This window comes from Puma concolor, chromosome B1 (genome assembly GCF_028749965.1).
Source record: "Puma concolor isolate L17-30 chromosome B1, mPumCon1.1.hap2, whole genome shotgun sequence".
Classification (NCBI taxonomy): Eukaryota; Metazoa; Chordata; class Mammalia; order Carnivora; family Felidae; genus Puma; species Puma concolor.
Genome location: NC_141670.1, coordinates 50,194,677 through 50,219,675, shown reverse-complemented (window position 1 = coordinate 50,219,675; position 24,999 = coordinate 50,194,677). Strand labels below are relative to the sequence as shown.

General features: G+C 46.0%; 1 protein-coding gene across 2 annotated transcripts; it reads right to left on the bottom strand.

Annotated features, from left to right (window-relative positions):
- Positions 1-279: 279 nt before the first annotated feature.
- On the bottom strand, positions 280-23,333 carry PNOC (prepronociceptin). 2 transcript variants are annotated; one of them, XM_086703769.1, is made up of 4 exons: positions 23,275-23,333; positions 12,928-13,085; positions 3,666-4,117; positions 280-697 (listed from the first exon to the last, which is right to left on the bottom strand). In XM_086703769.1, exons 2-3 carry the CDS (start codon positions 13,051-13,053, stop codon positions 3,713-3,715), a joined length of 531 nt encoding a protein of 176 aa, XP_086559895.1. In that variant the 5' UTR covers positions 13,054-13,085; positions 23,275-23,333; the 3' UTR covers positions 280-697; positions 3,666-3,712. The 2 variants fall into 2 exon arrangements, with proteins under 2 accessions (XP_086559895.1, XP_025778093.2); XM_025922308.2 differs by having other exon boundaries at positions 3,724-4,117.
- Between the last annotated feature and the right edge of the window lie 1,666 nt (positions 23,334-24,999).

Below are 24,999 nucleotides of genomic sequence, written 5' to 3'. Positions count from 1 at the left end.
TCTCCACCAGCAACCCGCCCCAACGGTGATGTTGACAGGCACCCGGAGGTTCTGAGCACCCTGCCTCTCCCCTCCCCGCTCATCCATTCATGCACTTGCTAGAGATGCAGTGCAATCGGAGTGTTTATGCTCCGTGTTCTTGCCCGTCGTGCTTTATATAAAGCAGAGCCATGTGCTTTTTGCTTCTCCTTCCCAAGAGAGGCAGCGCTGATGGTGTGTTTGGAGTCTGGGCTTCTCAGACTCCTCAGATGTACATACAGCCAACCGACTTATTAACCGTTTGCTGAGTAGAAGTTTAATGGAGAAATATCTGTTTAAAACAATCAGCCAGAAAGAACAGCTCTTTTACAAACAAGTTATGGCAGTGACAAGTCAAAACCCCGGGTTTGATTTCCTGTTCCTTTGACCCACCCCTGGAAGAGGAAAGAGGGAAGTGAGAAGGAAAGATGAGGCTGTCAATATGTTAGCTGGAGGAATTACAAAAATACACTCTGATGCAGCAACAAGATTATCATGAAACATGCCATGGGGGCGGGGTGGGGGAGTGGGGAGGGAAAGACAGACTGGGAGGGTCTCCACCCTGGGGTGGAGACCTGGAGGCAAAGCTTGCCTCAGTGTCTTGGGGAAGAAGGAATCCCGATTCCCAGCCGGCAGGTCTGGGGCTGGAGACATGCTGTTTTGGGGATCACCCGGACACCTGGGGAGACAGAAATGATTAAAATGGCAAACTCCGTAGTTTTCCTGACCTTTCAATCCTATTTGTCCTGGTAACTGAGCAATAGAAGGGAGGCAATAAAAAGCTTATCAATGGAATAAATAGCCACTAAAACAGCAAGTAGGGTTCCCTAACTTCTATACACCTTGAGTCTACCGGTAGGACTCACAGAATAAAGAGGAGGTCTGTGGGCTGGGACTTGAAAGGCATAACATAGGCCCCATGCCCAGAAACAGCTCTCTTGTCCCTAGTATTTGGAATCCATATGTAGTAATTCAATTCATTTCTTGAGGCTAAATAGTGTTCTCATTTATGGCTCTTTAAACCAAGTTTCACTAATTCCTCACCATGAATGAATCTGCTCACTTTCCACTGTCTACAACGGTTAGGGCATGGGGGCATAAGACATAGTAGTGTGGGGACAGGGAAAATGATGGTAAGTAGATACCCCTTTTCACAGTTCTGTCTAGGACTGGACCGCCATGTCCCTCTTTCCGAACACATCATTACGCATTCTAAATAGGGCTCTTTATCCCATTTCGGTGTTAGGTGGCCCTACTTCCTCTAACCTTCTAAGTATAGATTAGTATTGGATATCTCAGAAGTCCAGAACAGCCCTGGCAACAGGATCCCCCAAGATGGAGAAATCTCAGGCATGTGTAGGGCTGGCTGGGCTATGTGTAGGTGAGTGAAGACAAGGTTTAAGCTGCCTGTTCTGGACTCCTAAGTACGTATCCATATTGGAACTCAGCTACCATGAATGTGTGCCAAAAGGAAATTCAGAGATCGTTACAGTAAGAGGAAGGAGAGCAATCAATAATACCCAACATGAACTGGTTAACGTTTCCAATGGTTCCATCAAGAACTTCATATCTTGAGCAAAGCAGCAGACAGAGGCTAGTTGCCAGTTATGTTTCAGTGCCTCTCAGCGGGCAGCTTAATAGAAAATTAGGAAAATCAGTTGCCTGAATAGGGGCTGAAATCATTTCTTTTTGTTCTGTTTTTAAATAAATTGATTCCTGCTAATGTAATTGATTTTAAACTGTCTTTAGGTAAAGAAAACGGTTGTGGTTCAGAATTAGACAAGAGCCTCAGTGTCCCTTAAGAGCCACTTTAAAGAAGAATAAATGTCTGAGATTTGAAAGAATTCAATCCATGCCACTTCTGAAGGATATACTGAGTTAGGTAATGTGCAAATATGGCTTAGGAAGAAATAGGGTGTTGGTTAAGGATCCAAGAGTATGACTTCAAAAATGGCGTGGGTTAATTCAGGGCCTTCGGAAATTAGTCATTCTGCTAAAATATACAGGGCAGGCTTCTCCTCACAACTTAATACATATGTCTGTATTTGGCAATGGGCCTGTTGCAAACCAGATTACCTGCAAGGAGCTATGTGGGCTGCCTCCATGCTGAAGTGTGGGTGCCAAAGATTAACATTTGTATTAATATACTTTGAATGAAGATTATTAACATTTATTTACTTTTGAGAGACAGAGAAGGAATGGGAGAGGGAGAGAGAGAGAGGGAGACACAGAATCTGAAGCAGACTCCAGGCTCTGAGCTGTCAGTACAGAGCCCAACATGGGGCTCTTACTCAGAAACCGTGAGATCACGACCTGAACTCAAGTTGGATGCTTAACCGACTGAGCCACCCAGGCGCCCCATTTGAATCAAGATTATTAATGATCTGCCTACCTTTGACATACAGGAAGCAAAACAAAACAGCACATATAGACATTTTTTTTGTTTTATGCTGCTGAGTCAGGGAAGACCCCCCAACTTGGATAATGTTTGAGGAATGTTTTTGACCAACTGGTTAATTCTTTCCATTAGGGTAAGTTTCTAGACTGTTAGAGAAGAGGTATGAGGCTCTGACGATAATCAGAATCCCAAATATGAATTAAGGCACATATGCTTGATGGGTGGGATTTTCTTAGATTTTCAGAAAATTCCACTGTGCTAGTTTCCTATGCTATTCAAAGTTATGTACAGGTTGATGGGCTGAGGAAAGTGGAGTTTGTAATGACTGGGCAATAAACTAGGGTTTTTGATGTTTATTATCTGATATGTATTTTAGTACCTGTATAAGCATTCCCATGGGAGTAATGGCCAGGACGGAGAGAGGAATAAAAGCAAGCAAGCAAACAAAATAAAACAAAAATGGCCTCTGGGAAGAAAGTGAGGAAAGATGATGATCTCTTAGTCTCTGTTCTAAAACTACTGGGTCAATTGGGCCAAATCCTCAAAGGCTTGCTCAGTAATGATGCCATTGACATCAACAAATCAGTCCATCTCTGGCAAGGTGGCAGTATGGACAGATGACAAGTGGAAGAAAGAAAAGCAGAAAGTGTAACTCCTGGTCCTAACAAGAACTCCTTGATGGGGGAGAGTGGGAAAGTGTAGTGCTTTCTGTGGAATCCAGGCACCTTGAGATACAGGGGGTAGAGGAGGAGATAGCTAAGCTGTCTCTGAAGGTGAAATAGCAACAGCACAGCCACAGAAATCAGGCAGCGGATAGCTAAAGGTAGGTCTAGCTATTGGTTCTTAGAGATAGTCTCTGAGGAAAGGTGAATTGAATGGTTGTTATGGCAACCGGATAGGAGGATTGGTCCACTTAACTGTCCCCATAGTAACTGAGCTGCTGGAGAGCTATAGAGGAATTAGTTATCTTAACATGCTACTATTATCCCCATGGTAACCAATCTTTAAATGGCAGTGGTCAGCCTTAAGGAGTAATCCCAGGAAAATCTTTGCTCCCTAGAGAAAGGGTGGGTAGGAGGCAGGGAGGTGAATTGACTTCCCCCGCCTCCCAGAGGCTGAACACCTTGAGGTGGTGTGGGGTGTGTGTATGTGGCTGGGGGCTAATGTGCTTCCAGGCCCAGGAGGAAGGCTAAGACAGTTGGGTATATAAGGTTTCCTTTGGCCCCCAGCTCATTCGTGCCCAACTCACTCATGGGTTGAAGTGGATGGTGCAGCTGGGAGGGGCTCCCCTTCCGGCTACACATTACCATTCTGATGCAGAGTGCGCCGGCGCTGGCTGGACTGCAAGCTCAGGACCAGGTACTGCCTCATGAACTCACTGAACCGCTTCTGGTTGGCCAACTTCCGGGCCGACTTCCGGGCCCCGGTGAAGCCCCCAAACCTCTTTTGCAGCTGCTTCTGCTCCATTTCTCCAGTCTCATCCATGCCGGGCTCTGTCCCTTTCTGGGCTTGGATTAGGCTCCTGATGCGAGGCATTCGCTTCAGTTGTATCTCGGAGGAGGCGCTTGGCTGGTAAAGGGCAGCTGCCACGTGCTCTGGGTCAGCAGGGCTGAGCTGCCAGGAGCCCCTGGCCATGACCTTGGTGCATGGAGTCCAGAGAGGGCTGCTGAAGACCTTCCCTTCACACTCAAGGATGCACACCTGCAAAGAGAGAGGTGGGAGAAGGGAGGAGGACCAGGAATGCCTATTATATTAGTCCAAAGAGTCTTTTTCTTTTTTTTAATGTTATTCATTTTTGAGAGACAGCATGAGTGGGAGGCAGAGAGAGAGAGAGAGAGAGAGAGGAGAGAGGAGAGAGAAAGAGAGAAAGAGAGAGAGAGAGAGAGAGAAAATCCTAAGCAGTCTCCAGGTTCTGCACTGTCAGCACAAAGCCCGATGTGGGACTCAAACCCACGAACTGTGAGATCATGATCTGAGCCGAAGTCGGACGCTTAACTGACTGAGCCACCCAGGTGTGCCAGTAGTCTTTTTATTGTATACAAAATTTACATCGATACCAATACAAATGCTTCAGAAGCATCTCTTTATTAAGTCACCATTCAGTACTTTGGTTCACAGAATTTCCAAGTTATAAAGAAACAGAAAACGATCTGGCCAAGCTCCGTCATGTCACAAAGGAAGAAACCTGGGACTCAAAGAGGTGAGATTAATTTGTCCCAGGTGACACAGAAAGTTAATGCAGAATGAGTGCCCCAAACTACACACAGAGCCCTCGTTGAGTTTTTGAAGCCAAACACAATTCATGGCACCCACAAAGAAGAATTTTATTTTGTTCTCTTTTTGGCTTGGGAGAGGTCGGATTGGCTTAAAAAATTGGGGATGTCAAAGCATGTGCTGAAATCTGCAAGGCTATTTTAAGGCCACCGTGTTAAGATGAACCCTGGTGTTCATTTTTTATCCCACATACTCTAGTTATACTATCTGTGCATCAGCTCTAGAGAATGAGGGTCAAGACCCTTTGGGATGTAGGTAGGTTGGGCAATTGGGTTCCAGGTGGGGAAGAGGGGCCATCAGATGCAATCTTTTAGACTTGCCAGGCCCCTGGGAACTTCCGGCACTGCTCTGTCTCTCCAGGCATCTCCCACTTCTACTCTAGACCAACAGCTTGACCATGCTGTTTCCACGTCCCTCCTAACTGATCCTGGCCTTGGCCTTGCCTCCCACATTCCTGTCTCTGATTGGGTCTTCTGGAAGCGTCTACCTTCAATTTTTCTTACTGTTTGCTGTTTTGGCTTCACCTTGAATGCTTCTCTGTGAAAATCCCACTGCAGCTTCTCTTTGGACAGCTGCAGGACATCAGAAGACTGGTGTGTGTGCCCAGTACCCCCTATCTGGGGAGCAAAACCCTCGCCCCGGTGTTCAGAGAGGCACAGATATGCCAATACGAGCAAGGTTTCCAACCTGACCCCTAACCGAGGAGTTAAATGTGCATGCAGCTATATCACAGACCTTATGGCCATTCCACCAAACCCTAGAAAATGTCTCCTCCAATCCTACTTCTCTCGCAACCCCTTGCCACCCCTGACCCTGACTCTCTTTTGTCCTCACCAGGCTTCTCCAAGATGTGGTCTGCACTCATGCTTCTATCTCAGCATCTTCAATTTTTTTCTCATGTCCTTGAAATCTGCTTCCCACCCTCATCTTCCACTAACTGCCTTCTTCAGGACCACCAGTGAATTCTGGTCACCAGATCCAATTAGCCCTCATTCTCTCTGACTTTGCAGCATTTGGCAATGTGCACCACACCCTCCCCCAAATTCTCTGACATTGCACTCACCTCTCAGACTATGCACCTTCTTCCTGTGTTCTATCTTTAAGATTCTTTCTTCTCACCTCTATAATCTACCTCTTGGTGACTGTTCATTTCTGTGATCATGGTCATTTCATCTAGGGCATCCCAGGTTTATATGTCCAGCATCTGATATCTATCGAACTCCAGACACTTCTCTGATCCCTGTCTGGTATCTCCACCAAAGTGTCTGACCAGCACTTAAAACACAATTTGTAAAGAATGAAGCCTACCTTCCCTTCTGGGGCAGAGACTGCCGATGCGCATTGGATACCTTTACTAACAGGACACTTGTCCTGCCCAAGGCCACATGTATGTTTCTCAGTCTCCTTTGTAGCCAGAGGTGGCCAATGACATATAAATGGCAGTGACCAAGTGAGGCTTCTGAGGAAAGTAGGGGGCTGACTTATCAGAGAAAAGCATCCTTTTTTAATCTTCTTCTTCCCCTTCTTCCAGCCTCCTGCTTAGAATGTGGACATTTTGGCTGGTGCTCCAGTGGCCATCTTGAAGCCATGAGGTGACTCAGGGTATGGAAGCCATGTGAGGGTGGCAGCCATATACAGATAAAGCAGAAAGGGAAGGAGCCTGGGACATGGGTGATGTGGAGGAGCTACACAATACCAACACTGTATTGCCCACCTCCCAACTTCTGCATAGGGAATCAAATCTCTGTCTTATTTGAGCCACTGTTACTTTAGGTCTCTCTTACTAGCAGGTGGATTTAATCATCCAGTATTACTTTTAATCATCCAATAGACTTTCACTACCCTAAGTCTGCCCTTCTGCTTGGTCTGGGTGTGAATCGAAATCATCTCAACTTTAAAAATATTTTTTAAATGTTTATTTTTGAGGGGGGGGGAGGGGGAGGGACAGATAGAGGGAGACACAGAATCTGAAGCAGGCTCCAGGCTCTGAGTTGTGCTCTGTCAGCACAGAGCCCTACGCAGGGCTCAAACTCATGAACTGCAAGATCCTGACCTGAGCTGAAGTTGGACGCCCAACCGACAGCCTCCTAGGCACCCCCAAATCATCTCAACTTTAAAAAAGACAGAATTCAAAAGCCAGTTAAATTCCTGAGGAATAGCACCGGCATTTAAAACTTAACTTTTATAGGGGCGCCTGGGTGGCTCAGTCGGTTGAGTGTCCGACTTTGGCTCAGATCATGATCTTACCGTACGTGAGTTCAAGCCTCATGTCAGGCTCTGTGCTGACAGCTCAGAGCCTGGAGCCTGCTTCAGATTCTGTGTCTCCCTCTCTCTCTGCCCCTCCCCCACTCACACTCTGTGTGTCTCTCTCTATCAAAAATAAATAAACATTAAAAAAAAACTTAACTTTTACAAAACTCAGGTAATTCTGATATCTGCCTGGGTTTGGAAACCACTGACGTAGTCCATGTTTGCATGTTATGATGAGATTCGGTAATGTGTCCAAAACTATACTGTTAGACAACGTATCACCTGAACAAGAAACCAAATGTCTTGAGTTCCAGCCCAGGAGCTCTGTGTGCTTGCAATACAAGTTGGTGGAAATTAATGCAAGAGTAAGGATCTTGTGAGACCAAAGGTAACGTTCTAATGGGAAAATTGCTCATTTTCTGTTGGGTCAGAGTAGGGCAAGAGACAGTATCCAGTGGGAGTGCCACTCCTCTTCACTGATAAGGTTTCCAAGGTGCACCCTTTGCCAAGCCCTCCCCGACGGCCCCCTGCTAGCCATAGGTGGTGACAGGGGTCCCTGTTGATACACAAGTCGTGGGCTTTCTGAGCATGTCTTTGCCATTTAGATTTTCCTCAGAGATGCTGACAGAACGAATATCATCAGTGCCAACTTTTTCACACCCACAATGTCACTGGGTATGAAAGAATGATAGACAACTTTCATAGGTAGGGATAGCAGAGTTTAAAACAATGGTACCTGCAAACTTGAGTGTTCTTTAAGAATTGCTACTGGTTTGTTAGAATCCAAAATCTTTTCTTTTAATGTTTTTATTTATTTTTGAAAGAGAGAGAGAGAGACAGAGTGTGAGCAGGGGAGGGACAGAGAGAGAAGGAGACACAGAATCCAAAGGAGGCTCCCGGATCTGAGCTGTCAGCACAGAGTCTGATGTGGTGCTCGAACTTGGGAACCGCGAAGTCATGACCTGAGCCCAACTCATGAACTACGAGATCATGACCTGAACTGGAGTCGGACACTTAACCAACTAAGCCATCCAGGTGCCCCTAGAATGTAAATTCTTAAACTACACCCCTGGAGACACTGATTAGTAAGCCAAGGGTGGGGCCCAAGAATCTGCGTTTTTAACAAACAGTCAGGTGATTTGGAGGCTGGACTGTGAGAAATCCTGCTTTGGAACTTGTTCTGAGGAAGGTGTCATCATGGAAGTGGTCAGAGTCTCCTTCAGAGAAAGGGTTACTGGGGTCTGTATTTAGCCTGCTCCTGAAATATTTTGAATAAAACTAGGTAGAACCAATTTGTAGGATGTTCTTTCAGATCAAAATCCTATTGGGTTATTACTGTATAGCAGTGGGTGTCTCTGGGGACAATTTTGTCCCCAGGAGCTATTTGGCAATATCTGGAGACATTTTTGGTTGTCATACGGTGGGTGGGGGTGGGGGAGATGCTACTGCTATCCCATGAGTAGAGGTCAGGGATGCTGGTAGACATCCTACAGGACAGCCCCACATGACAAATAATTCTCCAACTTAAAATGTCCACAGTGGTGAGCCTGAGGAATCCTACCTTCCAGGATAAAAGGAAAAGCATGAATAGTATTGGGAAAGCCAGCAGAAGTGTCAAATTTTGGCACCAACAAGGACTGTGAGCGGACTTGGTCCAATCCTCACAGTATAGGAGCCCCAAATGCTTGTTGAACTGTTCTGTGCCTTCAGTTTACAAGAACAGGTGGAGGTTGTTAAACCTAGAGGCTATTAGATCTTCTGTGAGCCCCTGGGTTGCTAAGCCCAGATGGTAATTAGATTGTGTGTCAATCAGAGAAAATGCAATTCTATGATCAAACCAGATGCATAGGTTGTACAGAGACTCAACATACTGTTAGATGCATTAGGTACTAACAAAATCATCTCAACTCTTGATTTAGGAGAAGGTTTGGGGCAAATGTGGAGGATCCAAATTCACAACAGCATTTGTGGCGCCAGATGGGCATATGAGCTTAATGCCTAATACTCTGGTCTAAGGGACCCACCAGCCTCTTTCCAGAGATTGGATAATGGCCTCTTAAGTGAGCTGGACACATTTTCGCAGCCCACACTGATGACATTTCTATATTAAGCCAGAGTGTGGATGAGCATCTGGAAAGTTTCAGACTGGTGCCAAATTGATCTGTAAAGCTGGGTTTGTGGGGAAACTGAGCAAAGGGCCATTTGGACATCTGAGATCAAACATTAGGAAATAGGCACATGAGCCCACTGGAAGGAAACGAGGAAGCTCATTGATATTGTCAAGCGTCTGCCACTAAAGAATCAAATCGCCTCTGACCAAGAGACATTTGGGAGCTATTTGTTTTAGGAGGTTGTTCTAGAATATCTGAGGGCTAACACGAATTGGCAAGCAGATGAATAGTGCAAAAGAAAAACATGCTAGGAACTCTTACTGCAAATTAACTAGGAAGAGTTTTTGTGTAATGAAGATACAAAGCACTACGAGAAGTTAGTTTCTTTTGCTATTAATCAAGTTCCAGGGAGTTTTAGATAAATTTCCCCAGACCTTGAGGGTTACTTTCTCCTTTGTCTTTTTTTTTTTTTTAAACATTTTTTTTTTTTCAACGTTTATTTATTTTTGGTACAGAGAGAGACAGAGCATGAACAGGGGAGGGGCAGAGAGAGAGGGAGACACAGAATCGGAAACAGGCTCCAGGCTCCGAGCCATCAGCCCAGAGCCCGACGCGGGGCTCAAACTCACAGACCGCGAGATCGTGACCTGGCTGAAGTCGGACGCTTAACCGACTGCGACTGCGCCACCCAGGCGCCCCTCTCCTTTGTCTTTAAAACAACTCAGCGAATCTTGTTTTTTCTACTTTAGCTGAGGGGGTAAGTGCCATTCATAATTAGGTGGAAGGAGCCCAAGATATTGCAATGGGTTTGAGTGTATGAGTCATTTACTGACCAAAATTATAGTCTAACAAAAAGCCAGCCATACTTGGACCATTGACTTGGAATGAGAAATGCAGAACTTCTTGATAAAACCAAGAACTTAGGGGGTCCTAGGAATCGCTCAGTAATACATAACTTAGTGGAGGGATTGGGAAGGTGACCCTTGCTGAAATATCTAAGTTCCCCCCAACCCCCATAATTCACAGAGTGGAAAAAGGTTGCAAGATTTGGAAATGAGGTGTGGTTGCCAACATTCTAGGCATTTCATCAAACGTTTAAAAATTGGTTAAAAGTGAATACAAACTAGAGGCAAAACAGCCAGGCAGTCAGGTCCTCTGAAGGTCAGCAGGCACTTTGAAGCATTTATCCCTCAACCATGAGGCTGTAACTGGCCATATTTTAACTTGTTTCAAAGAAGTGTCTAACAGCGTTTTCAGGACCCCAGAGATTTAAGATGCTATGGAGGAATGAAAAGAAATTCTTTAATGGCTTTGAAAGACACCAATGTGAAAACGCGGCAGCGTCTGCAGTGGATGGACCTATTAGGAGACTAAGGGTCTTGCAATTTTACAGTTTCCATGGGACATGTTTATTGAGTACTGCTCTGTGCCACGCTCAGTGCTGCATGCTGGGGATGCCCAGGACAATCAGAAGAGGAAGCTCACACATTATGGTGAGAGAGTAGCAGATACGGATAACTGTCAGAAGACAAAGGAGTGAGGGGCTGGCTCTCTTGGGGGCAGGTGGAGAATCAGCACAGTGTTCTCACAGGTGAAATTTAATCTGAGTTTTGAAGTAGGGGTATTGGATTAAGATGAAGGGAGAGGCATGTGCCAGATGGTGGGGCAAGTTCCTGAAGCCTTAGCAAGGCCGGGAAGGGGAAGTGGGATTTCCCAGGAACTATGAAAAGTGATTGAGCCCAGCAGAGAGGAGGTGAGGCGTGTACCTTTGGGAGTCCCCTACAGCCTGGGGAGAACTGAAGGCCTGGGGTCCAGGGATGGCATCTCAGAAGGAGAGAGTATGGGGAGGAAAGAATTCCTGAATCTTGATCACTTAGGTTTAGAGGGTGGGGAGGGGAACAGGAACCCACCAGGAGGTAATAAAAAATGAATCGGAATGGGGAAGAGAACCAGGCGAGTTCACCAAGTTGACTGGGAGAGGACAGGGAGGAGGAAACCTGCAAATTGGCTCCAGACATCTGAGAGAGCAGATAAGAAGTGATGCAGCCCAAAGGGGTGAGGGCTGCAAGTGTAGATTACTCTCTGGGTGTACAGATATCTGTTCAAGTCCTAATGCTTTCTTTGATGGGGGAAAACAAAGCATTGCCATGAAAGCTTTGTGCATAACTTTCAGTCTTGTCTAGGCTGCAGATGGAGAATTTAGCAGTGTGGAGATGATCAGATTATTGCTTAATCAACTCATCATTGGTTTACATGTAAACCAAGTTGGCCGCTCTCCTTACTAAGACTAGGGCAAAGTGCTTTTTTAGATGAGCTTTTAAGCCTCTCTGGGCTGCATGGAAAAAGCCTGTGGGCCTTCTGTGTTCCAGCCAAACTCAGCTTTTCTCAGTTCCATAAATGCCACTTCCCTCTGGCACAGGCATTTGAACATGTACTCCCCACTCTCTCTATCACCTGGGACCCTCTCTGCCTCTTCGCTCCCATTCTTTAGGTTTCCTTAGAGACTTCAGTTCCTACAAGAGTCCTGTCTGTCCTTCTAGTCTGGGTTGGGGTCCACTGTCTGTGCTTCCCCAGCATCCAGTAGTTAAGCCCTCTTGAAGGGATTGTGGGATCTTCTCTCCCACTGGTTGCAGACTCCATCCATCTGCTTCCTGGACCCTTTGGCCTGGCCCTGTGCTCAGCATACAGAAAACCAAAATGGATGAATGAGGACGGGCCAACTTTGGATGGGTCATCTGGGGATGCTCTTCATGATGCTGTAGAAACCCACTGAGCAGGCGAGGGAAGAGCTTGCTGTTTGGGTCTGTAGGGCCTGGGTCTGCTCATCATTAGTGAGCTAGCCCAATGTAAATATGTGTTCTATATTTGTACACTTGCCTTAAGGAGCAGTAGTTACTTTTGGTTGTTTTTAACGGTTGAGGAGTTTGAATTATGACATCTTTTGAAAGAAGTTTGACTACAAAGAAAAAATGATTGAGTTATATTGGATTTAATAGAGGAATAACTCTTTAGGCTGACATGAAAGCAGTTGAGAAAGCAGTTTATTTAAGGAAAAGAAATTTAATGCCAGATTAGAAACTCAAATTAAAAATTTAAAATATAGGGGCTCCTGGGTGGCTCAGTCAGTTAAGTGTTCAACTTCGGCTCTGGTCATGATCTCATGGCTTGTGAGTTTGAACCCCGCATCGGGCTCTGTGCTGACAACTCAATGCCTGGAGCCTGCTTCCGATTCCATGTCTCCCTCTCTCTCTGCCTCTCCCCTGCTTGCACTGTCTCTCTCTCTCTCTCTCTCTCTCACAAATAAATAAAACATTAAAAAAAAAAACTAGAAAAACCAAAAACCAAAGCAAAATTTAAAATATAAACAAAATTTAAAATATAAGACAGCATTTGGGTATTCACTGTAGAATTATCTGTAATATCAAAAATGGAGGGCAACGTACATGTTCAACAGGAGGGGAGTAGTTAAACAAATTATACTGTATTCCTAGAAAGAAAGAACTTAAAATCATGTTTAATAACATGAGGAAATTATCCTAGTATAATGTAGCAAGTGAAAAACTAGGACTCTTTCTCTGACAGGTGGGATTAAAGTAACGTTCTTCTGTTACACTTCTCTGAATTTGCCAAATTCTCTAAAATGAGTATGCATTATTTAATAATGGGAACAAAATGGCAGCACAGGCAGGTCTTTATTTGAAATGGAAAAGGGGAAAGATGACAGAGTTTGCATTTAGAAGATGCTAAAGTCAGCATCTGTTTCCTATCGACCACGTGGCACCAGGTGAGTCACATGCCCCCTGGGCAAGGCCTTAATTTCTCATTCTGGGTTGGAGGAAGGAGGGAGAAGAAGACGGAGGGCATTCCATGGCCTACCTCAAGGTTGAAGCTGTCAAGAGCTGGGCGGAGCTTCTCTCTGCAGGTCAGACAGTCCTTCTGGCAGCTGCTGGACACGCTGGAGAAGAGGCTGAGCAGCAGGAGGTCACAAAGCAGGATTTTCATGGTGCAGGAGCAGGAAGCAGGGGGCTAAAATACTAAAAGAAGTGAGGGTGCGCTGCAATTAGAACAGCCTTTCTGGGGGGGTCTCACACAGGGGATGCCACCAGAGGGGACGGTGCCAGGCCCAAGATTCGCCTCCCAGGAGGGAGCGGGTTGTCAAGGATACAAGAGGCTTGCTCCTGCCAGCTAGGCTTACCGTTCATGCAGGGGTGAGTGTCTGGGATCCTAGGCGGAGCACCCCTGTGATTCCTGCCACCTAGCTGGCCTCGACGTGCACAAGCACTTCCAGGGGGCTACAGACCTCACTTTGCAACTTACTAACTTGTGGCTGTAAGACAACCTCTCCAAGCTTCAGTTTTCATGTCTGTAAGAGGGGGATAGTGCTACCTGTCTCGTCATAGGGCCATTGCGAAGAGATGAGATCCATAAGGAGGTTTGGCAAAGTGCCGTGCATGAGTGAGACGTGTGCAGTGAGGTTCATGGATGACTCGTGTCCTTTGTCTCCTCCTCTCCAGCCTTCCCTGCCTCAGCCAGGAAAGCCCCACATCCCAGAATTTGCTCTTCCAGGAAGCTCCCAGATTCCTTGTCTGTTTCCCCTACGAGAGGTGAGCTTGCTTCCTGAGCACAGGGCCAGTATGTCCACCCTGCGAGGCCATCCAAAACACAGGACCAGGTATGTGGAGTTATTTATTGAAAAATGAACAAAGACACTAAGATAATAGCTCAAATTATTATTAGTTGGACCAGTAGTGTATAATTTTTATGTAGGATGGCCTGAAAGATGTGCGGTTTTTCCTGTTCCTCTTTAAATTTATCCTGTGAGCAAGCCTCCTGAATCAAAAAGCTATTTCCTTAGACTGCATCATTTTGGGTCCCTGTAGAAACATCTGTATTTGAAAGATTAAATGGAAAGGGAACAAAGGAACTTTCTGGCAATGTTGTGGATGTTCTTGATTGAGGTATAGGTCGCAGGGGGGTATACATTTGCCAAAACCTGTGTGCATTTCCCTATATGTAAATTTTACCTCAACAGAGTCCAGCGGAGAGAAATAAAAATTATCGCCTTGATTGCTTTTTCATCAGACAAAACTAAGAAAATGTATAAGCCTTGCTACTCAAATGCAGTCTGCAGTCCAGCATCAACATCAGCTGGGGTCTTGCTAGAAATGCAGAATTTCAGGCACGAACCCAGAACCGCTGAATTTGATCTGCCTTTTTAGCAAGATCTTCAGGGGATCCATACACATGCTAAAGTCCGGGAAGCCCTGGGAGAAGATGGATGTGGAATGGAGAGGGTCAATAAGAGAAGGAAGGGGATCCTGCAGTTGAATTCACCCAATGGCCATATTGGGAGACTCCCCCAGCCCTTCTTGTGTGTCATCCAAGCATCTCCTACCAAGAGGATGTCCACTAAAAGATGCTCAATCAGTGTTTTGTTTTTTATTTTGTTAATGTTTCTTTATTTTTGAGAGAGAGAGACAGAGTGTGAGCAAGGGAGGGGCAGGGAGAGAGGGAGACACAGAATCTGAAGCAGGATCCAGGCTCCGAGCTGTCAGCACAGAGCCCGATGCAGGGCTCAAACTCATGAACCGTAAGATCATGACCTAAGCCGCAGTGGGACACTTAACCAACTGAGCCCCCCAGGCGTCCTAGTGTTGGTTAAGTCAAAGAGGTGACATTTGAGATGGGTTTTGAATGAATGACAGTTTTCCAAGAGGACAAAGAAGAGGGCATCTGAGCGGCCCGAGAAATAGCCTTTGGAGAGGCAGAGTCAGGCTCACAGCCTGTGAGGCAAACAGGCCGATGTACTGGGGCCACCTGCCCACACTCCCTGAGGGAAGCTCCCTGCTAAAAAGAGAGGTTCGGTCCAGATGGAACCAGGTCTTGTTTGCCATCAAAAGGGTTTGGGCTTAATCCTACAGGTGATGGGATGTCCAGGGCTAATGAACAATGAAGACAAACACCTATACAAATAAACATATTCACATTTTTCTTCTCTATCCCAAGGGCCAGTGCTGTAATTGAGACTTATTGCCTTGGTTATTGTGATGACCCCTAATTAGTCCACCTAATGATCTGGCCTCCCACCAAGCCATCTCCACATCTGATGCCATCACTTCATACTTAAAATAAATCTGTAACCTCCAATGGGACTTAGTATTCCTCTTGCCTGCTTTTTGTAGCGTTCTCTCCTATCATTCACCCTGCTGTCTCTTCCGGTCCTAGCGAATCATGTATAGCTCCCAATTCTATCCTGTCCTTAATGCATTTGTATCTTGGCAAATGATCTTCTTTCTGCACAGACTAGTTGTCTCCACCTCATACTTCTGACACATCTCAAGAGTTATCCCCTCTGGAAAGCCATCTCTAACCCCTGGTCTGAGTTGGATGAATCTCCTCTGCTTCTATGGCACCGTGAAACATATCACAGTGGGAAGGCACAGAGCCTCAGGGGCCTGTCAAACAGGCACAACAGACCTGTGTGATAGAGTTGTGATTTTCTTACCTGCTCATCATTGCAGAGTGACTGGGTTCAGATTCCATACCTGCAACTCAACCTCTCAGATCCTCATCTGTAAAAACTGGACAATAATAGTACCTATCTCATATGATGATGAATGTGTTGATGTTTGTAAGCAGTTAAAATAGCACCTGGCACATAACCAGAACTATACCCAGGGGCACTTGGGTGGCTCAGTTGGTTAAGTGTCTGACTCTTGATCTCAGCTCAGGTCTTGATCTCATGGTCATGAGTTCAGGCCCCATGATGGGCTCTGTGCTGGGCATGAAGCCTACTTAAAAAAAAAAAAAAAAAGAAGGAAAAGAAAGAAAGAAAGAAAGAAAGAAAGAAAGAAAGAAAGAAAGAAAGAGCCCCAGTACATAGCCTTCACTTTATAACACTATCATTGTCTCTCACATGGCACTTATGACATTATACTGTAAACTTCGACTTAGGTATTTATTTCTCCCACTGGACTGTGACTTCCTAAAGGGTGGAAACCATGTTCTATGGTTCTCTGTATTTCCAGCACCCAGCACAGGGTGAACAGGCACCTAAGAGGTGCTCAGAAAGTCTGATAAATGACAGTGGAGACTTTTAGGAACACTTTTTGTTCTTAGTTACCATAGAGTTGAGGAGTGTCTAGGAGCATAGGCCCCACTAATGGCACAGAAGCCACTTCGGGACCCGTGTAACTGACAACATGTCCATTAGCTAATTGTTCAGTTCAAGACCCCTGGGGAGGGGTGGGAACCACGTTGTTCCAGAGCAAGGCAAGATGCCATCCTAATCTGGAACCCCATGCCTGCTGTGGCAGAAGACTGGTTACAAATGGCTGTGAGGGCATGGTTGGAATAGTGTTGTATGGTAAATTTGCAGGTTAAATAGGTGGTACGCCAGCCACAGAAGCTCATCACACTTACAGACTCTTTTGAGGACTGCTTGCATATGTCTTTTGTTTAACTTGAGACTTGCCTTTACATTCCTTAATCTACTACACTTGAGTCATTCTACTTAAGGGGACATTTGTGTAGCACTTGTCCAGAATGGCATGGCTGTGCCCTCTATGGCCACGTGATGGCAGTGCCTGTACGTCACAGAGGAAAGGGAAGGCTAGGAGAAAAGGGACTGTTTCCTTCCCAATACACAATTGCAATACATAATGTTTGCATAGGCTGAGCTGATAAGTTGTGACAGATGTTAATGAAATGCTCTCCAGCTGAGGTTTTTCATGAACCTCATTAACTGCGGCTACTTGTACATTCAGGAAATGCCTGGTGGATTGATTGATGTTTGTTATCTCAAATTCCGGGTAAATGGGTTTTTAGGGTGAGGTGAAGAAAGAAGATGAGCTCCTGGGACATTTAATGTGTAAAATGTGTTTGAGAGCCTCCCTGCATGTAAAATATGAGCTGTCCTTGGTTTGGCACTTGGCAAACCTTGTCGAATTTACTTGGCATTAGCTTGGCCCTCCGGCTGGTCCCTGATACGTCGCTCTTCCAGTCTCCAACCACCCTACCCTCTGTGTCCTTCCCACTCCTCATTTTGAAAAAGTGACTCCACCTATTATGCAAAAACCGTCCACACACAAAGCTATTTATTCCCTCCAATTCAAAGAATCCTTAAAATGGGTCCGACCACATATGCCCATCTCAGGCCTATCCTGGTTGTGATATGTCAGTGACATCAATGTAAGTGAAAGCTCACAGTAAATCTAATTAATCCTTACAAAGGGGACCATATTTTGTACCCTTTGGTATACTCCTCACAACACCTAGTACAATTGCATTCTAGGTTAAGTTAGATTTTGAACTGTATTAAACACTCAGTAGAAGTTTTTCATTTGTCAGAAATCTCAACAACATCTACATGCTTTTTTTTGTAGCTCTGTGTACAAGTTCATGTCAATTAAAATGAAGGCAAGTGGGGCTCCCGAGTGGCTCGGTTGGTTGAGCGTCCGACTTTTCAATTTCAGCTCAAGTCATGATTCCAGGGTGATGAGATCAAGCCCCATATCAAGCTCCATGTGAGCATGGAGCCTGCCTGGGATGCTCTCTCGCTGCCCCTCCCCCACTCGCGTGTGCATGCTCTCTCTCTCTCAAATAAAAAAATAAAAAAATAAAAAAAAATAAAATGAGGGTGAGGAATTAGTTAATTCATGGGTTATATTTATATTTCATCTTTACTCTTTGTGCGACTCTGGGCAAATTATCTTACCTCTGAGAGTGTTTGTCTTCTCACCTACACAGTGGGGATCATGACAGGTGGTTGTCATTTATTGCACAGTACTGACAGTCAGTAAGATAAAACTGCCCGGAATATGTTGGAATTTTACCTGTATTTACTTGTATTTCACTTGGTGACCCACGCTCAGGCTAACACGTCCATGTGGTGATACTATAATCTGGACATCTCTTATTGAATAAAGAAATGTTTAATTACCTTTTATTTCAGTAGTGACACCTCCTAAATTTAATTGTGCCTCATGGTTTATGAAGACAAAATACCACTGTGTGTTAGCCTTAATCTATTTGCATGTAATCTTCCTTCCAAGGGCAATATAATTAGTTGCTTATCTGTTTGGAGGATTACGTATGAAGCGAAAAGTTAATTGAGTTTTGTCTCGTGACCTATGAGAAAGCCTGTAATTTTGGAGCTTTTAGTGGAGAAGGGAGGAGGGGCCTCCTGATAGAGGCACATATGTGTAGATGTTGTTCTCATCAACCGTGTGTGAAGATACTGCTCTTCTACAGGTGACGAATGCTTTTCATATTCATATAAAACCCTATCATCTAGGGTTAATAATATACTTCTTTTTGGGGCCCCTGGGTGGCTCAGTCAGTTAAGCAGACTTCGGCTCAGGGCATGATCTCGCAGTTCGTGAGTTCGAGCCCCGTGATGGGCTCTGTGCTGACAGCTCAGAGCCTGGATCCTGCTTTGGATTCTGTGTGTGTGTCTCTCTCTGCCCCTCCCCTGCTCGTGCTCTGACTCTCTCTCAAAATAAATAAACATGAAAAAAATTAAAGAAAATAATATACCTCTTTTTGAGAGGCACATAAGTTCATAGGGGTTAAGCAACTTGCCAAAGATTATCCAGCTTATAAATAGCAGAGCCAGGGCTTAACCTCAGGTGTTTGAACATCAAATTGTGTGTTCTGGGAAACCATAAATTCTATATTCTGATTCTGCTTCAGAAAGGTTGGCAGATTCTGGTGGAATCTCACTGGAATAGTCTCTCTTTGTATTTAACAGTAATCCCATCACTATTATATTCATAATACGATGTGCCAGGTGCTGTCCTAATTGCTTTGTAAGCATCCATCCTATGGGATAAGTGCTATTATCCCCATTTTACAGCTGAGAAAACTGAGACTGGAAGAAGAGAAGTAACTTGGAGCAGCAGAGGTGAGCCTCAAGCCCCTCTGATTTCCAAGCTCATGCTCTCACTTGGCTACTCGTTGATCTCTGCAGCTGTCTGTCTCCATGTAAGTGAATTCATTCTAAGAACCTGAACCCTAGGCTTCCCCTCTCTGATTGTGACATCCTTATTGTTGCCTCCCCTTCGTAGAAGAATTTTTCATTGCCTACAGGCACAGGGTTTATCTTCTACACCTCCCATTTCTTTGACCCATTGCAGACAGGACTCCTACACTGAGATTTTGCTTGTTTACCAGCTTTTACTGAGGAAGGCATCTGTAATGTCTTTTCCTCCTCTGACTAATGCACTTACATCCCAAAAGGTCCTTCTTCTGCTCTAAGCTTCCACCTGGAAGGAGGCAGTGAGCATAGAGGAGGTGGAGAGCAAAGCAAGTCCCCCGTCCTACAGAGACAAGTGTGCCTGGTGCTGGTGAACAATGAATGAGAGCCCTGTGCCTTGAAGCAAGAGGCCTGGGCTCCAACTTCTACTTTGTAGTTACCTGTGGGATCTTGAGCAAGACCTTTTCTTTCTGTGGGCCTCAGTTTCCCCTTCTCTAGAAAGAGGCAATTGGGTTAGAAGGTTAATGTTTTTTATTTTATAAATACCCAGATATTTGTGCTCTCCTGGTAAGAGGAAGCAAGAAGGAAGGAGGGAACAGGGAGGAAAGATGAGGGTTTCATGAGGCAGTGGCTTCGGGGCAGCACGGGACAGAGGTGGACACAGCTGGGGCTCAGGAGAGGACCTGGGGCAGGGCAACAGACACATTTCCTGTCAAAGCTGCCATAAAGTTAGAAAGGTAACACTTTTCATTTTTTTTTTTTAAGCAGTCTCCACACCCTGCTTGAAGCCCAATGCAGGGCTCGAACTCACAACCCTGAGATCAAGATCTGAGCAGACATCAAGAGTTGTCCAGCTCAATCGACTGAGCTACCCAGATGCCCTTGGAAAGGTATGGCTCTTAAATTTGATCTCCCGTAACTTTGAATTGCCCACGGTTCCACATACACTGTCAAAATAATGTAAATGGATTTTTAAAAGGCTTTTATGTACTTTTATAACAAAATCACTTAATGGTCTTTCAAAAAGATTCGAAAATACAAATAAGCAAAAGAGCAATGAATCTAGACCTATCATCTTCAAACTTCTTTAACTTTGTACCTCCAGCAATCCGTTTTGAGCACACATTCCCAACTTACTTATAAGTTCTATACATTATAAAACCCAGTACACTGCAAAGTAAGAGCAATAGCATAAAAAATAAGGATTTAATATCCCAAAGCCCAGTGGGTTGCTGGGCATCCATGCTCCTTTTGCAGACCATTGGCCTACACTCGTTAGCATTCAGCTACATGGATGTGGGTTCCAAGGAGGCAGAGGACAGTTTGACAGTCTTCCTCCCGCATTTAGCGCTACTCAGCGTCTGTCAGGATCATCACATGTTTCTTGGCTGAATGAATGAAATGATGAATGGGGCGTGCGGGGTTGGGGAAAGAGTGGAGGCTGGCTCTGAGCCTTCGCTGTGTGGTGATTCACTGATATTTTCACCGGGACTTGGACTCCTTGGAAGCAAGCTTTGCACTTCACCTGCCAAGCCAGGCCCTTCAGAGCTGGCAAAACTTGTTTCTGCAATGCTGAGGCAGCAGCCAATATTTGCAAAACCACAGGATCACGGAAAGTCAAGACTGAACGTGATAGTAGCCTATCTAGGGAAATGCCCAGAAAAAATCAGCTTGCCCCCAAATTTGATGCGCCCCAAATCTCACGGTTTGTGGTTAGTGGGAAACCTTCATGTTAGACAGTGGGAGCACCTATAGGCATTTAAATAAAAGTGTTTAGAAAAATCCAGTGTGCTTAATGAATTCTCAGCCATTCAAGCCACTGCAAGATGCTGTCATGATGACTCCGTTTTCTGAGAAGGGCCCACCCCCTCCCAAGGATGTAGCTCCAGATGCGGGGTGATGGGTAGATTGCAAGTTTCCATCATGGGCTTTGGGAGCAGTGGGGCTATGGGGTGGGGCTCACTGAACCATGCTGACGAAAACATAGAACTCTCACCTTAAACCTCACATCCCTACTGTGTGTAGGGAACGTAGGGTTTATTAGCAAGGAATAAGCACGTAGAGAAGTTTAGCTCACTGCCTGGCACATAGTAGGTTTCAGTAAAAATGAATTCTTTTGCCCTCCTTCTGTGCCTTTGTCCTGGCTGCCACCTCCTTCTCCAAAGCCCTTGACCCATCCAAATTTTACCTCCTTGCCTGCCCCTGGAATCTCTGGAGCATGTGTTCCTTCTTCCAAATCCCTCCAGCACTTGCTGTCTGGACTGTGCAATTTAGGACTTAATTACAGCCAGCCTTGCATTGTCTTCTAATTGTTTGTCCCCTTCCCCCCTCCTCCCACCGCCCCCCCCCCCATTAGTTGGTAAGCACCCTGGGCCCTGAGGGGGTGGCGTGAAGAAGCCAGGAGGGCTGGGCTCAGTCCTCACAGGGCTCAGTCCAGTTCAGTCCTGAACACATTATTTAGCCTCTCAGCTTCAATTTCTTCAACTGCAACAAGGAGATAATGACACTACCTCACAGGGCTGTTGCTGGGGATAATGGGTGTGAAAGCGTGAAGATGTAAATCATTGTACGCATGGAAAAGGCTGTTATTGTCGCCTCTGTTGAATCCACCGGCCCCCGCCATGCACTTCCCTGCCTGGTGGAGTGTAGATGATAAATACCTGATTGATTGAATACAGAATAGCTTTGTGACAGCTCCTGTCATAGGCTCCAGAGAGCACGGGTTTGAGCCTAATCCTGCAATTACTCCCTTCATTGACAATGCAAAATCTCCTGCATCCTCTAAATCCTGGAGTACCCTCAGCCTTCAGCTGATAAAGCAGGGGCTCGTGCCCCATGGAGAACAGAGCTGCACCCCCAAAACAGCCCCAGGATGGACCACAGTGCCCTCGAACGGCAGCATGCAGAACGGTGGAAGCTGCTTCTTTTACTAGGGCGGTGGTTGAAGACAGTCTTTCCAGGCACCCTCGCCTGCAGAGGACTCAGCAAGCCCAAAGGAACACTAATCTTTTCTGTTAAAGGTATCACAGCATCAGTGGAAGTATATTGAATATTTCCCTGCCATACTTTATAAATGCGAAAAAGGAGCAACCACCCACAGGCAATGAGAAAGCAGCAATTTCTTTGGGAGGTTTTGATAAGAAGCCAGGCAGTTACTTTCCCCCTTCTATGTTGAAAACTCTGGTTTAGGCTTGCTGGCAAATGCCATGCAAAGCTCATCTTTTGTTAGTCTGCCGAACAATGTTATTGGTTATAATTGGGGCAATTATGGGCTGCTCGAGGAAGTGAAACACAGATGTTTAAGCCCAGGATCAGGGTATTCAAGTCCAAAGCAGCTTGCTTTAAATAGTCCATTTCCCGAATCATCCTGCTTTACTTGAAATTCCCCCAGAACTTGCCCATGTTCAGAGTGAGATGGGGGGGAGGTGTACTGAAGGGAGGGGAAGGAGACACACATGGGGCAAGGGGAGAGAGAGAGAGAGAGGCGCACAAAGGAGACAGAAAGGAGGCTGAGAAAGAGCAAGAGTTTGGATGACTTCTGAACGTTATATTCATCAGGACCCTCAGAGACCTTTTAGTGGGAGAGATGGGCAGGAGGAGAAACATGCAAAGAAAGAGAAGAAACCGCCACATAATTCAGGGTCTGGGAGTCCAAGGTCATCCCTGCAGAAATCTACTTGGGATTCACACACAGTGGCTGTGTTCAGCACTGTACTGGTCGAGCACGGCGCCCCGGGTCCCACTTCTCCCCACATCATTACTAGCAATTTCTATTCAGTGCATAAGGGAGAAGGGTTCCCTCAGGACAGAAAAACTCAAACCCAAATCAAGTTCAGTGGTATGTTGAAAACCAGCCTGAATACACTACGAGGGAAAGGAAAGAAAGGAAGTCAGCCACAGAGAAAAATCACTCACAAGGATGCCCTGAAAGCCAAGTCCCCTGCCCCAGTGCCTGCTCCTCCCCTAATCCCACTCCTGCATTCACCTTTTCTCAGTAGGGGCCGCATCTGGGGAATCAAAACTTTTTCTCATTTCCAAGTTCAGCTCTTTCTTCTTCTGCGTCTCTTCAGGATAAAAACCTCAGCCCTCCCCTCCTACCCCCCATCTGAGCACTGAAACTAAGACGAACGAAGAAATAATTCCCCAGGAGGCCAGCGGCATCCACCCTGGACAAAGAGAGGGTGAGGAGAGAGCCCCGGGCTCCCAGCTGTTTGTCTTGGGGCTGGGGTTCGCATGCAGTTGCCTACCTGAGAGCTGTCAGTAGCCTGGCTCCTTCGGATGTGAGGCTCGGTTCCGCCGTATCAGCCACACCAGCATATATATATCCTCCCCCCACCCGCTCAGCCCTCCCCTTCCCTGCCCACCTCGATGACACATACACACGCTGACCCCCTTAATCAAGCGAATAGCAGAACCTCCAATCCTCCCTTGCTGCTCCCCGCCCCCTTGGCTCTGTGCTCAGACCTGTGACACCCCAGCCTCCCCCCACCATCCATCCATTCTCAAGCCTGCTTTACCTGGACTCTGTTCAGCCAGGATCCCACAGCTGCCTTCCCTTTGCTTCCAGAGGCACGGCGAGGGCTGATGGGGAGCTCTGGCAAGTCAGTCAGAAAAAAAGACTCCTGGTGACAGTGACGAGGCAGACCCCAATCCTGGAGTCTCCTTGAACAACCCTTTTGCACAAGGAGTAAAGAGTAGGAAGCGGGCAGAAGGAGGGGGAATCTCACACAAAGCTCCCACCGGCACAGGGAAGCCCAGAGCTGGGCTAAGCCAAGCCCCATTTACTGCAAATGCCCCACGGGCGGCAACTATGAGGCCACTCCAGGGAGTGGTTCTACCTGCGATGGGTCAAGTCAGGAGGCATTTTGCAGGTGCCCGCAGCCTGGCACAATGTAAAATGCTGAGCCTTTCAACTCAGAGTGAAGTGTCTGAGATTCTGGCTTCTGTCAGAGCAAGTTACTTCTCTTTGAGAACCTCAGGTCCTTCTTCTGTAAAATGGGTATGCTACTGCCCAGGGTGATTGTGAGTAGAAAAACGAGATTCTGTTTCTATTTGGAACATAGGAGACCTTTAATAAATGAGTGCTGCACCCCCTTCGTCCTCTTCATGTTAAATAAGACCAACTGAATCTGACAATTCCCTGTCAACAGCTAGTGTCACAACAGAGTACTTTCAGAGCTGCTGCTGTACCTTAGGGCGTTGCCCCCGAGTGCCTTGGAGTCTCAGAAGCTGTTGGAGATGCCCCCGCCACTCAGTGTGGAGCCTCCTTCCCTTCCCATGGGGAAGGCAGATCATGGTCAGCCCAGGCAGGCCATGTTTAAATCTGCAGCATTCTTGGGGATCCCTCCTTTCTTTGGCCCTAGGCGAATTGCACCATGACTTCCTCCTTGGCTCTCCTGAGAAGATGCAAAAATATTCCAGAATCCCAAGACATGAGGCTATGTCATTCAAGAAGTTCAAGCACCCTCTCATGTGGCAAATCTGGCTCTCTCATGGACCTAAGAACGGTGGGGAAGGATGAAAGAAAGCATCTGCTTTGACTGCTAATGGCATGGTTTTTTTTTAGGGGGTGGGTGATTGAAACGTTCTGGAATTAGATAGTGCTGATGGTTGCACAACATTGTGGATATACTGAAAACCACGGAATTATGTCCTTTAAAACAGTGAATTTCATGTTATGTAAATTACATCTCAATAAAAAAAATAGAAAGCAAGCAAGGAAGCACCTGCGCCAAGTTAAGATCAACAAGTTCTAAGAAGACAACTTCCCTTCCATCTGTATTCATAGCAAAAGGGTCCAGGAGACCAACATACCCTGATTTTAGATCTCTAGTGCCTGAAACTTACACTTTGTTGTTATTACAGGTCAAAGCCACCACTCTGAACTCTGAACAATTAGCATGATATGTGGTCAGTTTTCCATCCTGATGTATGTTGGAATGTAGGCATGGAGTTTGATTTCACACATAATG